This window comes from Chlorocebus sabaeus, chromosome 10 (genome assembly GCF_047675955.1).
Source record: "Chlorocebus sabaeus isolate Y175 chromosome 10, mChlSab1.0.hap1, whole genome shotgun sequence".
Taxonomy (NCBI): Eukaryota; Metazoa; Chordata; class Mammalia; order Primates; family Cercopithecidae; genus Chlorocebus; species Chlorocebus sabaeus.
In genome coordinates, this window is record NC_132913.1 from 70107721 (window position 1) to 70122868 (window position 15148).

The 15148-nt window shown below is 37.1% G+C and overlaps 1 protein-coding gene across 2 annotated transcripts in view; it reads right to left on the reverse strand.

The window, feature by feature from the left end:
• Positions 1 to 8347: 8347 nt before the first annotated feature.
• Positions 8348 to 15148, reverse strand: part of FRZB (frizzled related protein) — a 31596-nt gene continuing 24795 nt past the window's right edge. For both annotated transcript variants that reach the window (XM_007965559.3, XM_007965560.3), the window contains exons 5-7: positions 12744 to 12948; positions 12289 to 12352; positions 8348 to 9302 (exon numbers count right to left, since the gene is read on the reverse strand). In XM_007965559.3, the coding sequence (XP_007963750.1) occupies positions 9186 to 9302; positions 12289 to 12352; positions 12744 to 12948 (386 nt within the window). In that variant the 3' untranslated portion in view covers positions 8348 to 9185. The remainder of the gene's footprint in view (positions 9303 to 12288; positions 12353 to 12743; positions 12949 to 15148) is intronic.

Genomic DNA, 15148 nt, shown 5'->3' on the forward strand with positions numbered 1-15148 from the left:
ATAGCAGAACCCCGCCTCTACTAAAAATACAAAAATTAGCCAGGCATGGTGGCACGCACCTGTAGTCCCAGCTACTCAGGAAGCTGAGGCAGGAGAATCACTTGAACCTGGGAGTTAGAGGTTGCAGTGAGCTGAGACCAGGCTACAGAACTCCAGCCTGGGCAACAGAGCAAGACTCTACCTCAAAAAAAAAAAAAAAAAAAAAAAAAAAAAGGACACGGGGTGGAATGAATAAGCCACTACCTTACATGGTTTGTATTTGTTTTTACTTGGACTAGATAAGACTTAGTCAGGTCGCGAATGCTGCAAAAATCCTGTTTGCCTTCCACTGAAAACCCCTTAAAATCCTCAAAAAAAAAAAAAGAAAAAAAGAAAAAAAGCTTTAGAAATGAACAAATTTGTAAATGAACTCAAGTTTCTTTTGTATTTATATGAAAAATCGCGTTTCATTTATTGAGTGGCTCAGGATCTATACCGTTCATTTATTTGGGACAGGTTAAACAATCAGTCAGTGTATAGTTTATGGCTAAATGAACCTAAGCTAGGTTAATTATGGTAGCAACTGACTCTCGATCCTATTCTTTGCATATTGACCTTAGTATAGTAATATTTAACTCCAACCTACAGTATATCAAACACAAACTTCTGATTGGAAGCAGTTTCAGAATCAATTTGCATTCAAATAAAAAGCCACTTCAGTGAGAGGCACATTAAGATGTTTAAATTATGAGGCATGTGGGATTCATCAAGCAAAGAAAGCAGTTGTAAATCAAGCTTATGGTGACTAGGTTAAACATACAAGAGGGTTTTAGTGCTACAGCAACACTTCCTAAGACCTTTTTTAGTTTTAGCAACTAAAATGAAAATTTTTAAGAAAACAGCGAAGGGTAAATAGGTTTTCAAAAAATGACATCTACCAACCATATTTATAATTTTTCACTGTCTCTGGCATGCCAGCCTTAAAAATGCGATAATTAGCGCTAGGACTACATTTCAATACATCATACTAGAATGAATGGGAGGGTGGGCAAGACAGAAATGAGACCAGCAGTTTGAGGAATTTTTTAAAAAATAATGGCCCTTTGTTCTTCTTTCTTTTGTAGATTCCACCATCCTGTATTACAAGCGGATTTTTCCCTGCTGGATTATCTTGTTTTATTTCTTACTTTCAATTCCTAGCACTGAGTCTTGCAGCAAAATAGGTTTTTGTTGAATGGGTGTGCAAGAACCAAGTGGGTACTCTCTGCCTGGACGTGAGCGCTCATTCACGCAGGACTTTATTCCTAAAGAATGAGCCTTTGCAGAAACAAAATAATATTACTGGGAGCCCATTGGGTCCTATGAATAATTGTTTCAGTTGGGAGGGTCAGGGGAAGGCTAAAGTCTCTCTCGTATGTGTCTTTCTCCCCTTTCAGTCACCATTTCCCTGCTCTAGGCACTCTGTTCTCTCGGGCAGCTTCTAGAGCCCCTTTCAGCCCCAGTTACTTAATAAGCTAATTGTTACTAAGGAATAGCGACTGATATATTTCATATGCCCTTGCATTTTAAGTGGATTCATGAAGACAACAATGATTGATCCAAAAGACTGAATCTTTAATAGTAAGATTTCAGGTAACCTTTGTTAGTAGTTAAGTTTCTATTGCTACCAAACCACCAATTTCACTAAGTTCCAAGAATGATAAAATAATTCAAGCTAGTTAGAAAGCATTTTATCAGGCATGCACAAGAGTAGGCAAACCACAACCCAACAGCCAAATTCAGCCCTCTGCCTGCTTTTATGAATAAAGTTTTATTGGAACATAGCCATGCCCATTCACATATATAATATGCTCTATGTCTGTTTTTGAGCCTCAGTGGCAGAGCTGAGTAGCTGCAACAGAAACTACATGGCCTGGAAAATCTTAAATATTTACTATGGGACCGTTTAGAGAAAAGTTGGTCAATCCCTGGATTAGTTTCTTCCTTTTGAAGCTGGGTTTTTGGTTATCGTCTGTTTTTCTAATATGGACTAGTCCAAGGCCTTTATGAGTTGTCCTTACTTTCCAGTTTCAGTAAAAGCTGCCTCTGTTTTGAGAACCCTCAGTGTGTAGCCTGGAATGCAGAGCCTGCACTTTTGAAACATAAACACTTTGTCTCGATATAATTTTAGTACTTCTGGAACTCCCTAGGAAATGAAAAACACCAAGAAGATCCTCTGACAAAAATTGAGCTTTTATTGAGAACACATATCTTTCCAAGGGGTCTCTCCTTTGCTGACCTAAACTATGAATAATAACCTTTTTGGGGAGCCAAACTTTTATAAATAACATTCAGAGAAAATTTTTTTCTTTACTTTGCTCTTTTATATAAAGTAACCTATTACTTACAATGAATAGTAAAGTATAAAAACGTGATTCCACTTGAAAGTTCAAGGAATAAATGAATTAATCTGGAAGTTAACATCTCCATAGAAATAACCAGCATGAAGACATTAAAATTCCTATAGGTTGACCATTCTCTATATTTAAAAATGGTTGGAGGCTGGTCCTAGTGCCTTGGTGTTTTCAGATCATTGATCACAACCAGTTACAGACTTTTTTCTTCCTTCTTCGCCCCCATTGCTTGACTAGCCTTAAAAAATAATTATTATTAAAAAAACATGATTGCAGAAGTCTTTCGGCTCTTTGATTGCCAAAATAAATCATAATATTTGGAATGAAACATAAATTTGTATTAGTGATGTATTTGTAGATTTGAGTACTTACATGGTTTTTCCAGAATCTTTTGTCCAGTCTCTTGATCATGCTGCATTTTAAGCAAACCTGCCTCACTGGAGGGAAAGGAAAAGAACTTGAATCTTCAATCTGAGGAAAACTTGAGAATTTTTGAGTCCGGCATCTTAAAGATGGAGAAGAGAGAACAGGCAGGAAGTGTGATCTCTTGAAAGCCATTTTTCTTCTGGGCTTAGTGAGCACTCACTAGAACCCTGTTAGAGAAGTGTGTACTTCATAGAGAGGAACCAGGAGTAAAAGGTGGAATGACTCTGATTCCTGTTAAGCACCTATCATGCTCCAGGCACTGCCCAAGAGAATCGGTCCAGCTCGTCTCTCCTAATCTTGAGGAAGTAAGGCTAAACAGCCAATGAGTTGCAAAGTGAGAATTTGAATCCAAGTGCCCTAACTCCAAAGCTCTTCTCGAGGTAAGGTGAGGGGGCCATTTTGAATGATTGAACGTCTCCAAATGTTGTCCCTGAGGAAGAAGGAGGGTGCGTAGCTGTGGTTCCAGGTATCGTGTAAGCAAGAAAACCTCAGGACAAGACGGCCTGAGCTGATGACCTGAAAGAAATTGAAATGAGCTTCATGGATATTGATCAATGAATTTAAAGAATATCAGATAGTTCTATTTGCATCATGCCTGATCTTCTAGCAATTCTGAAAATAATCCTGTGGGTATGTGTTTGATTTAATTAGCCAAGCAATATGAGGAAAAGCACAATAGGTGAGAATGGCCAGGAGGGAAAGAGATGAATGTAAGCAGACAGGACAATTCAGTATTTGTGGGTATAATATTTTCATGGTTATTTTTTGGTTATTTTTGTTTTTGTTTTTGGTTTGTTTGTTTTGTTTTTCTTCTCTTAGGCCACATTTTATTAGAAAGAGCTGGCTGGTTAGATCACTTACAAAACACCGTATCTTGACTTTTCAAAGAAAGAAAAACCTTCACAGAGCAAGGGACTCATGGCAATTCCAGTAATTAATGAGAAGGAAAGAAAAAGGCAAATTTAAACATGTTTGTTGTTTTTTTAGCAGAAAACTTCACCTGGAGCATCATGCATCTTTTAAAGCTTTGACGTATTACTTGAGTTTTAGGTCCTAGAGAAAGTTTTCCAACAGGAATTCTGTTCATACTGATCTCTCCTTTTGCCAAGTTTTCCCAGAGTTCAACTCAAATTCTGCTTTTCAGTGCTAGGACAGGGATACCATCTCTGGGAAGCCATGATTCCCTCAGAATCACCAAAACAATGTAGAAATAAAGACATTAGAGTGAACTGGATTTGCTTTATTTATTGGATTTACCACCCAGTATAAACAAGAAATCCTTTGTTCCCTGTTACGTTGACTTCTTAACATCTCAGAGCTAACCTATATTTCAGACATCACCTGACCCACCCTTGATGAGGTCCCAGACTATCCTAAGTCCAACCTTGCAATCATAACATCAATCCCACATCATGATGTTAAGTGTGTGGGGAGGGAGGTGGTGGCTGTTTGCCAGAGTGGCCACAGTACCACTGTGTAATGAGTGGGGCCATTCCTCTCCACATCCCTGTGGTTAGTAGGAAATTCTTTTCTGCATTTTCTTTCATTTCTGTGTCAGTTTCCTCAACAGTCCACAAATCCTTTTTTTTTTTTTGGACAAACTTCCCTGAGCAAAACCTTTCCTTCTTCATGGGACAACTCCTCAAGTTCTCAACAACCACCTAAGTAAAAACACGACAAACATTTGCATTTCAGCCAAAGAAAAACATGTTTAGTTGTCTCGCATTAACATGTTGAATTCCTGTCACAGTGAAAATACTTATGAATGAAAAGCAGGGGGAATTAGGTCAGGTAGAATAGTTTTTCTAGATTATGGAGGACTCTGGTGGTGGGAAAAATAGGGGGCATAATCTAAAAAGGAGAAATGAGAGTTCCCAATGGAAGTAGTCATTCTGGTTTTATTTGTAATAATTGTCAACTTTTCATTTCAACTTTCTTCCAGGTGTTGTTAAATAAGATTAACTGTTTACTTTTCTCCAAATTCAAGAGAAAACAGAAATTTTGAAGAATGCTTTTTAAACTGAGAGTCACATATTTTTAAACAATTAATGCCCCCAAAATTACTTAATTCACCTACCCATCCTGTATGGAAATAATTCTACTGAAATTCTGATTTAATAAGGGAAGAAACCTGAAGAGGTAAAGTGACAGTATCTTGGATTAGAGTTGGGACTCTTATAAAGATTTTCTGACATAGTTGGTAGACCTCAGTTTAAGGAATATTAGCTACCACTATATGCCTAATACTATGCTTTTTCCTTTTTTTACAATGCTAGGATGCATTTATCTTTTTATCAGAAATTGCAATGGTGGAAAACACGTAATTTGGGAAATAAGATTATGAGGATCTAAAGCCCAGCTCTGCTACTTACAGAACTCTGAAGTTCTAAATCCTCATTTTTAAAAAAAATCTCTTATATGGGAATAAAACATCTACTTCAACAACTTTCAAGGATTAAGTGAGGTAACATATGCACAAGTGTTTCGTATGGAGTTATCGCCACTGTTAGATGTTATTACCCCAAACAGATAATTATGAAAGGTTTGACTATACTGTTTTTGTTAATATTAATACATCTGGGAACCATACTTTTAAATTTTATAGGCTAGATTTCAGTGACACCATATTAGAAGTCTCTGCTTTATTTTTACCATCTTCTTGAATTTTTGTGTATTAAAATACGTTAAAACTCAGTGCTAAATATCAATCTTGAAATACTTTTAGTCATTTTACTTGTTGAAATGTAATAGCAAATAATTTTTTGCAGAAGGTAATAGGGAGTGCGATTTGCGCACAGTGACTATAACTTTTGTATTTGCCTTCTTAATGTATGACAGATGTGGAAAGACAGTTTGTCTCACCCCACCCCTGAACACTGGGTGCAACATATGGCACTGAATCAGATTACATTGTAAGTGACACAGTAAAATACATATCCATGAAAGGAGAATCCATGTTTGCTGCTATTTAAATATTTACTACTTTATTCAGCATGCATCTGACTTTTATTTGGCTAAGAAAATTAAAATCCTAAAGGTGAATACAATTTTCTAAAGAAATATAAATTTTATCAATCTCAAGGTTCCTGACAAGGATGCATGTATATTAAATTTTTAGTGGCTTTAAAAGTTAGTATCTGCACGAAAACCCTGTAGAGAGGCATTAACAAGATGTCTTTGTACTATGGCAACTAGAGTAGAAATAGTTTTGCGGTCTGATGAGAAACATGACCATCATGATAAATCATGCCATCCTCCCAAAAGAGGTCTGCACAGTTTATTAATGAAGATATCGTAACTATCAAACTGAAAAACCAAACGTACTTTATTCATGGACTTTATACCATTAGAAATGTTTAAACAGCTGACAGAAGCCTCATACAGATGAGCAAAATCAAACATCGCCACTATAGATGGTAGTGGTAAAACAGTAGGTTGTAAAATGGCACCAAATGGAAGGTGGTTTAAGAAAAAAAACAAAACCACTGAATCTAAGAATCTGGCCATCTTTTGTTTATATTAAGCATAAAGTGTGTCAAATTCCTACACAGAAACTGATCATACCCCCTCTACCCAACCCTCACCCCCACAAAAAAAACTGCAGAAGCTGGAAACATCTGCAGCTTTTATACATCAAAAGAGTTCCTTACTTAACATTGCTTACTGTGCTTTGAGAGAGCTGACGTTGTGGATTTGAGATAACAGTTTCTTTAAACCTCTCCTGTAGTCAATTCTTGTCCTTCTTTTCAGAGTTAACGTGAGAAGGCCTGAGGAAAACAGGCTGAGGCACCAGCACTGCTTTCTACCCCTCTGTCCTCAGGCACAAGTTGAGGTTTACATACCAGGAAGAGAGATTCTCAGGGGCAGTCCCTCCACGGTGGTGCTTCATTACTCCCCAGTGACACCCAACTCACCTTTTAAGGCTATGACATCAGCACCTCAAAAGAGATGTCCTTGCCATCTGAGAATACAGCAACAATGAGCAGATGGCAAGCCCTTTGGAAGTGGTCTTTTGGAAGTTCAAAAAACTATGCAGTCCTATAGGCAAAGGTGGGAATGTTTTCTTCTGGGGCTGGGGAAATTGTTGGCGTTAGAGAGTCAATCAGAAGGCAGGAATGTTCCCTTACTCTGTCACCTTTAAATGTAGAGAGATCAATCTCCAAGTAAGGGGTTTATTTGGGAATATAAGAATTACAATTGTAATTCTGGGCACACAAACCAGTGTAGCCTCTAGGTGTGTTCAAAGAACAAAGAGAAAGGCTGGGGTTTTATTGGGGAAGAGAGGAAGGTGATCTAAATGGTTTTGGATGAAAGTTCACTGGAGCCAGGAGTGTCTTGTAGGATTTAGCAAGTTCTGATTGGTAAGTGGCAGCAGCTACTAGGTAACTTTATCTTAAGGTTCGAGTGAAGTCTTCGTGGCTTTTCTGTTGTACTGAAAAATCAGTTCCTTGAACAGGACCTGGGTGCCTTTCCCCATGGCCTCCCAACTCCATTTTAGTTGGGTATGACATGAATGACTCATTTGTAGAATCAACTTTCACACTTTTGTTGTTACAGAGACAGGGTCATGCTCTATCACCTACGCTAGAGTGCAGTGGCCACAATCGTAGCTTACTGCAGCTTCAACCTCATGGGCTCTCACCATCTTCCTTCCTCAGCCTCCCAAGTAGTGGGGATTACAGGTGCACCCACCACACCCAGCTCACACTTTTAAAAGAGAACATTTGGATAGATGATTATTTACCATTTTAGGAAACTTTTGTTCACTAATGAATTTCATTCTTGCTCGATTATCCTTGTAGAAGGAAACATAGCACCATTTTTGCCTCATAAGCATTTTAATTTCAGCACACCACAGCTTAGAAATTTGGTTCTACTAATAACACACATGTAAATGGCAGAGAATGAAACTTTCAAGTAATTGACACAGGCTCTAAGGAACTCTGCTAGAGGAAGGAAGTACAGATGCTCCTCCATTTACGATGGGGTTACATCTGGATAAACCCATTCTAAATTGAAAATATCGTAAGTTGAAATTGGGTTACATCCTGATAAACCCACTGTAAGTCAAAAAATTGTTAAATTGAAGCATTGTAAATTGCATCATTGTAAGCTAGGGACCATGTATAAAAGCATCATTTGTTCACCACGGCCCCTGGGATCTCACTGCAGCTTGGGTAATGAGAAATGTGCAATTGGTTCAAAAGTCAAATAACCTCTCTCCTGACAACCATAATTCATTTTACCAGACATTTTTCACTGAGCATTAAGCAGCACAAATCCAAATGATAACGTGCAGGCCAGTTTGCAGGCCTGTATTTTAATCCACCTTGGGTGTGAGTGCGCGGACACACATGTACACAAATACAGATACACACACACCAGAAAAAAAACAAAACCAAACCCTGCACATTTCATCATCTAAATCTACAGCATTTTATAGAACTATGTACTTTTAAAAACTAACACCCTGGTGCATGTGCGTACGTAATCTTTTCCTGGTCAATACGGCAATTCTGATTTATTTTAAAAGACGAGAAAAAAATAAAGACTTTCACCAATGGGTTTATTTAAAAGGAAGCAAATTAAACAAAACTATGGTGATAACAGCAGATGTCTAGTTATAATTCATTTCCCTAATGCTGATTAATATATTCATGAACAAATCAAATGTATTGCCAAAAGAAGAATGCTACCATTAACACCCCAGCGGCTACTGGTTTCAGTTGTGCTTCTCGATCAGGCAAAATGTTCTTTCTTAAGCTCCTATTTATTTTGCTTCCTGCCAATCTCAAAAATAATTCATCTTGTGTGTTGTTTCCTCATAAACGCTTCCTGGTGCTTGATTGCTTTGCCTGTGTCACATTTGATTTCAAACTGCCATTTTACCTTTATAAACATTTGGAAGTCTAAGCAGGAGGAGAATGGCCAAAAGGCATACAAAAATAAGGCTGTAATTAGATCGGCAGAGTGTGTTTTACGGCGTATCTAGCTTTCTGTGTATACCAGAAACCTCTCTTTGCATCCAATATTGCATTCCCAAGTGGGGTGCAGAAAGTAAATTAACATCTGGGGACTCCAGCAAACAGCCTCTGGTATCAGCATGTTTAATTTATTATTATTGCAAAAGAACAGTTTTTCTTATGATTAGTGAAATAGAAAACTCACAATATATTTAAGAGTCTGCCCCCAAACCATTACAAAGGGATTGGGGGAAGAGAAAAGCAGAAACCAAAAGAGAAATAGAAGTAATAATCAGTTATCACATGATTTTTGTAGTAAACAATAGAATATGATGTGCAATAGTGCAATTTTCCTTTGCTAGTCCAGCAATGCAAGTAAGTCTTAATAGGAAGTCCACTGATGTTACTTTTTGTATTTCGGGATTTAGTTGCGTGCTTGCCGGGGGTTCGAGTTCCTGCCAGACTTCTGACTCTGAGTGGAATCACTATTGCTAGAATCACTTTTACTGAGTCCAAGATGACGAAGCTTCATATCCCAGCGCTGTGAAATGTAAAATAGAAAATAGTCACAAGCACATATCACCAGGGTCATCACTGCCACAATTCTAACAACTGGGTCAGACTGAAGGTCAGATCTCTGAAACATTTTGCTACTTTTCCAAAAGTATAAATCTATCTCCCAGGGTAACAAGAAAACTGATGCAATATGAACATTTTTCTCTGATTTTAATGAGTGCAAAGTTGCCCATCTATAATATATTTAGTAATGCTTTCTTATCAAACCTTAAACTTAAAATGTCCATGTCTGTAAATGATGACAGAAATATCTCCCTATATCTCTGGGTATTTCCTGAGGTAACAGCCAGGAGGCTAATGCTTCACAGGTACTCAACAAATGGAAGATTTACACACAGAATTTGAAGGGAAGGCTATTTTTCAACATCCTCTCTTAATACACGTAAGAACATAGCCTTTTAAAATCTATGTGATTTGAGCACTGAAAAACAATGGAAATTTTTTTGAGGGATGGGGAGGTCTCAAAAATATTTTTCTAAGTAATATCCACCAAGTACAACGAATAAAACAGACAAGGTCCTGCCCTCATTCTAAGTGTTACAAAGCAGGCATTAACAATGTTTTTAATAAACGCAATCAAGTTTAGTAACATTTCATATTAATGTCAATAATGTTTTTATGTAATTTAAGTAAAATGGAAGTTATATTACATGAGGATAGGTAGGGAATACAAACTATAGCTGTACTTCCCAAACTTTAGACACAGATATCATAAGGGGAATTTGTTAAAATTGCAATTTCATTCAGTAGGTCTGAGACAGGGCCCAAGATTTTCATTACTAACAAGCACCCAGGTGATACCTATGTTGCTGGTCCTGGGACCACACTTTAAACAGCAAGGACCATCAGATCCTTGGGCCAGATGGCCCAAGTTCAAATTCTAACTCCACCACTTACTGTGTGAAGTTTCTTGAACTTACTAGACCTTATTTTCATCATGTATATATTGGAACTGATAATAGAATCTACTTATAAGTAGAAGATACATCTGAAGATTGATAAAAATATAAAGTGCTTAGCACATAGTAAATTTGTTATTGTTTTTCCATTATTGAAAGTAATTCTTCATTTTAGTATACTTTACTCCACAATCTTGTCTTCATATTTTAAAAACAGCCTGATTCTCACCTTCCCAAGGAAGTCCAAACATCTTGAATAATCTGCTTTAAGAGACTTAGGTAAACAACCATTTGCATGAAAAAAACATAATAATAAGGTTTCTATAAACCTTATTCTTGATTTATCCACTGAGAGCAAAACTCAGCGAAGAGCAAATTTGGTTGAAAAAATAACACCCTCCATAAAGCTCTTTTTACACATCTTCAAATCGACTGGAAAACTAAAATAGGAATCTCAATAATTCTGGCCAAAGGAGATTTTCTACCCAAACTCTTTAGCCCTCAATATCTGCATATGAATTTAAAATTGTTCAAATCATTCGTTTCTTTCCTTTAGAATATTTAAATCCAGACTAAGAATATAAATGACTTTACAATAATAACTCTGCAAGTCCCCTGCAGAAAACAATGGGAAATACTGCAGAAAGCAATGGGAAACAGGACAAACAAGCCATGTATCCTGTCAACAACCCAATGATATTGTTTTGGTACCAAAAGAGGAGCAGTAAGCCTTGTTACATGCTTTGCAGCAGGGATATTGAAAGCTCTTCCAACTGGTACAGGAATTTAGGACAAATTCCTGTTCTGCATTAGCAAGCAGAAAACCAAATTAAAAAGACAGTAAGAGATTCCAACATACTGAACAAGAGCCACTTTTTTCTTTAATAAACACCAAACTAATTGAAGAGAGATGCAGAGAGAATGCCCACAAGTCTGAACTTGAAATGCATCTCACTTTTGACAAATCTACTGAAGGGGGGAAGAACTTACTGGAGGGTAGCTTCTCCTTACAGAATAATGCCCTCTGCATTTTCGTAGATCACTTAAACCCAAACGTGTCTGCCGTGTCACGTGCCAGATGTAGAAGATAAACCGCCCAGGGGTGTTTAACTTACCATGTAAATGTTTCCCAAGCCTTCAGACTTGCAGAAGGAAGAGGATGTATTATGTGTGCTACAGTTCCCACTCCCCCCACCCACCCACACATCCTTTGAGATTTTTTTGTCCCCCTATGCATTCCCCCACCCTATTCCTTTCTTTAAAACAGATTTGCTTAGTGCAGTAAGAAGAAACAAAACCTTCTATAATACAGTAATGTACTATGTGATTTTAAAAAATGTATCAACTCCACAATCTAACAGTTATTGGCTTAAAAATAAGGCTACATTACTGCTCTAAGGACCTAATTTGTTCAGATCTTTTATACAGAGATGAACGTAGCTACACTTTGTACATAGGAATTGGTGTTTATTCATTGGACATCATTGTTTATTTTCCTTCCCATCATTTATTCTCCCCTTCTCACAAACTGCAGTGTGTTCAAAGAAGCAATATCCCCAGGTTTAAAAAGGACTACATTTCCTAGCCTGTTTTGCAGCTAAGTAAAAGTTGCTTGATGAGGCTCTTGGAAATCTCTTTTACCTCCTCTTTTTCCTGCCTGAAATGTAGACGTGAGATTAGAGGCAGAGCAGCCATCTTGTGACCTCCGGTCACATGAGTATGAAAGCGATGCCTTTAAAAATGGTAGAGCCATAAGCTGGAAGGAGCCTGACACCATGGAACCACCTGACCAGGACTGTACTACAGCTAGACTCCTTGTGAAGAGACATTAGGGCAACTGTAGTTAGATCTCTGATACACATACAGGGAACTCATTCCTTAAATAAAATAGACATGAAAGACAAATTCAGCTCTTGGAGTATATAAATATATGCATACTAAATTTTAATATTTCTCCTATGGTTGAAGGCAGCTATTTCACTTCAGTGACAGATGGCTGGTTTTCTACTTTTGTTTTCTGTGTATTACTTCAAATATAAAATCCAGGCTTACCTTAACTTTTTTACCAAGTCGATCCTTCCATTTCTCAGCTATAGAGCCTTCCACCAAGAGTAATCTGATTTTTAAAAGAAGCAACCATTTTTGAAAAATTAAAACCTGTTACTGAAAAGTACAAGAAAACAGTGCCAAGAAAGACTTATATGTTTATTCTTGAATAGGACAGCTAAGATTTAGAACAGTAATTATTAACCATTTGTGAGTCACAGACCCCTTTAAGAAACAAAGGAAGTCATGGTCCCTCTCCCAAGAAAAATGTAAACCTATAAACTGCACACATACACCCATTCCATATATGAAATCAAGAAACCCAAGTAAAACTTATCTGTAATCCCCAAGAAGGTAGACAGATCCCAGTGTAAAAATGCGAGGGTAAGATCTCTAGAGAGAAATGCAATGAGGGTGGGATGAGCAAAGTAGTTATTCTGTATCCTTAAAGAGTGAATTACCTGGAACGTTCCTCATCTTCATAGCCCATGATGATATATTCCTCATTAACATTAAGTGGAGGGCAGAGGCAGCCAGAGCTGGTATAGAGGTTGACAGTATCCCGTGGAATGTTTACCAGAGAAGACTTTAGAATCTCCTTCACTTCCACTACTGCAGTCACATCATGGCACTTAGTCTTTATCTCTTTAACTTTAGCCCGAATGACTGGGATAAAAGACAAGAAAAACTGATAATAATATGACACCTAATAGGTGCCCCATTCAAAAAAAGCCAAAGTAGGCTTCTCTTTGGTTAATTCTTATCCACTTGATATTCAATGAATGGAACAGAAAAGTCAGCCAGATATTTTTGCCTTAGACTGTAGTGTATGACATAAAACAACACACCTGACCTCCTAATGCCCAGCCCTTCTCCCTTTCCAATTTGTGGCTATGTATATATTCACATGTATTTATGCATGTGTGTGCATGTGCTTTTGAGAAATTCATTTAGAGAATCAAAAATTGAGTCAATAATCTGATATAATTTTTCTCTAAAATTCCATTTTGGATGTGTATATATGCATGTGCTGTTCCAATTCCTGCCAACAGGAATTTAAACTATGTTAATTTTACTGTATGAAAAGACCTAGTACTTAAATACGCTTTATTCCTTGTTGACATTCTTTTATCAAGTTTATTAACAGGTTTTCTCAAGTGGTGGCCTCTTTAGTGTTATAAAATTGTCCTGCTCAATAGTGTTCCCAAACTGGTTCTCCAATCTTTTCACCTTCCTCATCTCGGCTCGCTGTTCAGATATTAGCTCCTTTCTTTCTTTGTGGTCAGTACAGATTATCTTTTATATTCTCCTTTAGGTGGGCTACATTTTCTTCTTTGTTCAGATATTAGGTCCTTTTCTCCTTTGTGCTCAGTACAGATTATCTTTTATATTCTCCTCTAAGCGGGCTATATTTACTTCTTGAATAAAAATTGTCACCACTAGATCTTATTTCCTCCATCTGCTTTGAAGTCAGATACTCCAACATTCCTTTCCCTCACGTGCTATGGAATATATTCTCAAATGTCAATAGCACTATTCTACCTCTCTTGATGGATATATTGGCACCCAATTTATCTCACAAGAGTTGTTTTACTTATCAATGTAACAACACATTGCCTTCAGTTGCAAAGTTAAAGTATGTGACTCAGAATCTAGAAAGTACAGATCTGCTGCTTTTCTGTGTCTCTCCCTTTTAAAAGAGTCAAGTTGTTGAGATTCCTGCTTCTAGTAAATGAGCTTTTAAAAAGAGAAGTTTTAAAACACGAAGAAAGAAGTAAAAATGTCAATTAGTGAAAAGCCAATGGCATTTCTCCCAGTGCCCTCATTGCTCCTGTTCACTATCCATGGACATTATATAGAGGAAAACATGGTTTATCCAAATGAGTCAATGTTTCAAAAACTTCTTAGGCACATAATTGCAAATCACTTTAATCTGAGTACCTTCCCACGTATTTTAGAGGTTTGGGACTATAAAGGATTAGAAGAAAGTAATCTGTGAAAAATATAAAACCAGCTGATCAACCATTCCCCCCATTAATGCTCCAATTTCATCACACAAACTTATTCTACCAGTACAACACACACGACAGAAATTAAATTACTAATGAATTCTAAAAGCTGCACATTTCAGTCTTCAGAGAATTGGTTGCCTCAAATATGAGAACGTGTAGTAAACAAACTGTAACTACCCAACTGTCCTCACTTGGTTTGACTGGCAAGTGGAGCCCCTTTCTATTCATGTTCTCCCTATTCTGTATTTAACAAAAGATAAGACTGCCCTTTTTGAAATGCCATTTGGGAGAATCAGATGAGACATTCTCAACCCCAGCTAGCAGGCATTTTTGTGTGTCCTGGCTTAAGTGAACGTGCTTCATAGCATCCATCAGCTATTAGAGATTAGTGAACTGTGCAAATGTTCTCAAACTAATGATTTATTTACCCAGTGTCTACTATTTTCATTAGAAATTTTTAGTACATGTACCCATTCCAAAATAAATATCTTTCTACAAGACCTACTTTTTCACTCAAGTAATTTTGTTAACACTTAAGGAGTTTTCCCCAGAATTAATCTAAATGAAATAGAGGTTTTGTCTGAATTTCCAACTGCTCCCACCTTGACTTGTTTTCTCAATGGACACAGGAAGATAAAAATATTTTGGAAGTAAAATATACTTCCTTTTCAGAGTTCTTCCTTCTATTTAATCATTTGAGTACCTCCCTTTCCCAAAGAAACTGTAAGTAAAGCCCAGACAAATGACAATCCTGAAACTATGATCAACTTAGCTATTCCTTGGCTACAAAAAAGAAATTATCTACTCCTTTCCATTAATTATAATCCATATCCCATTTTATTTTACGATATTCA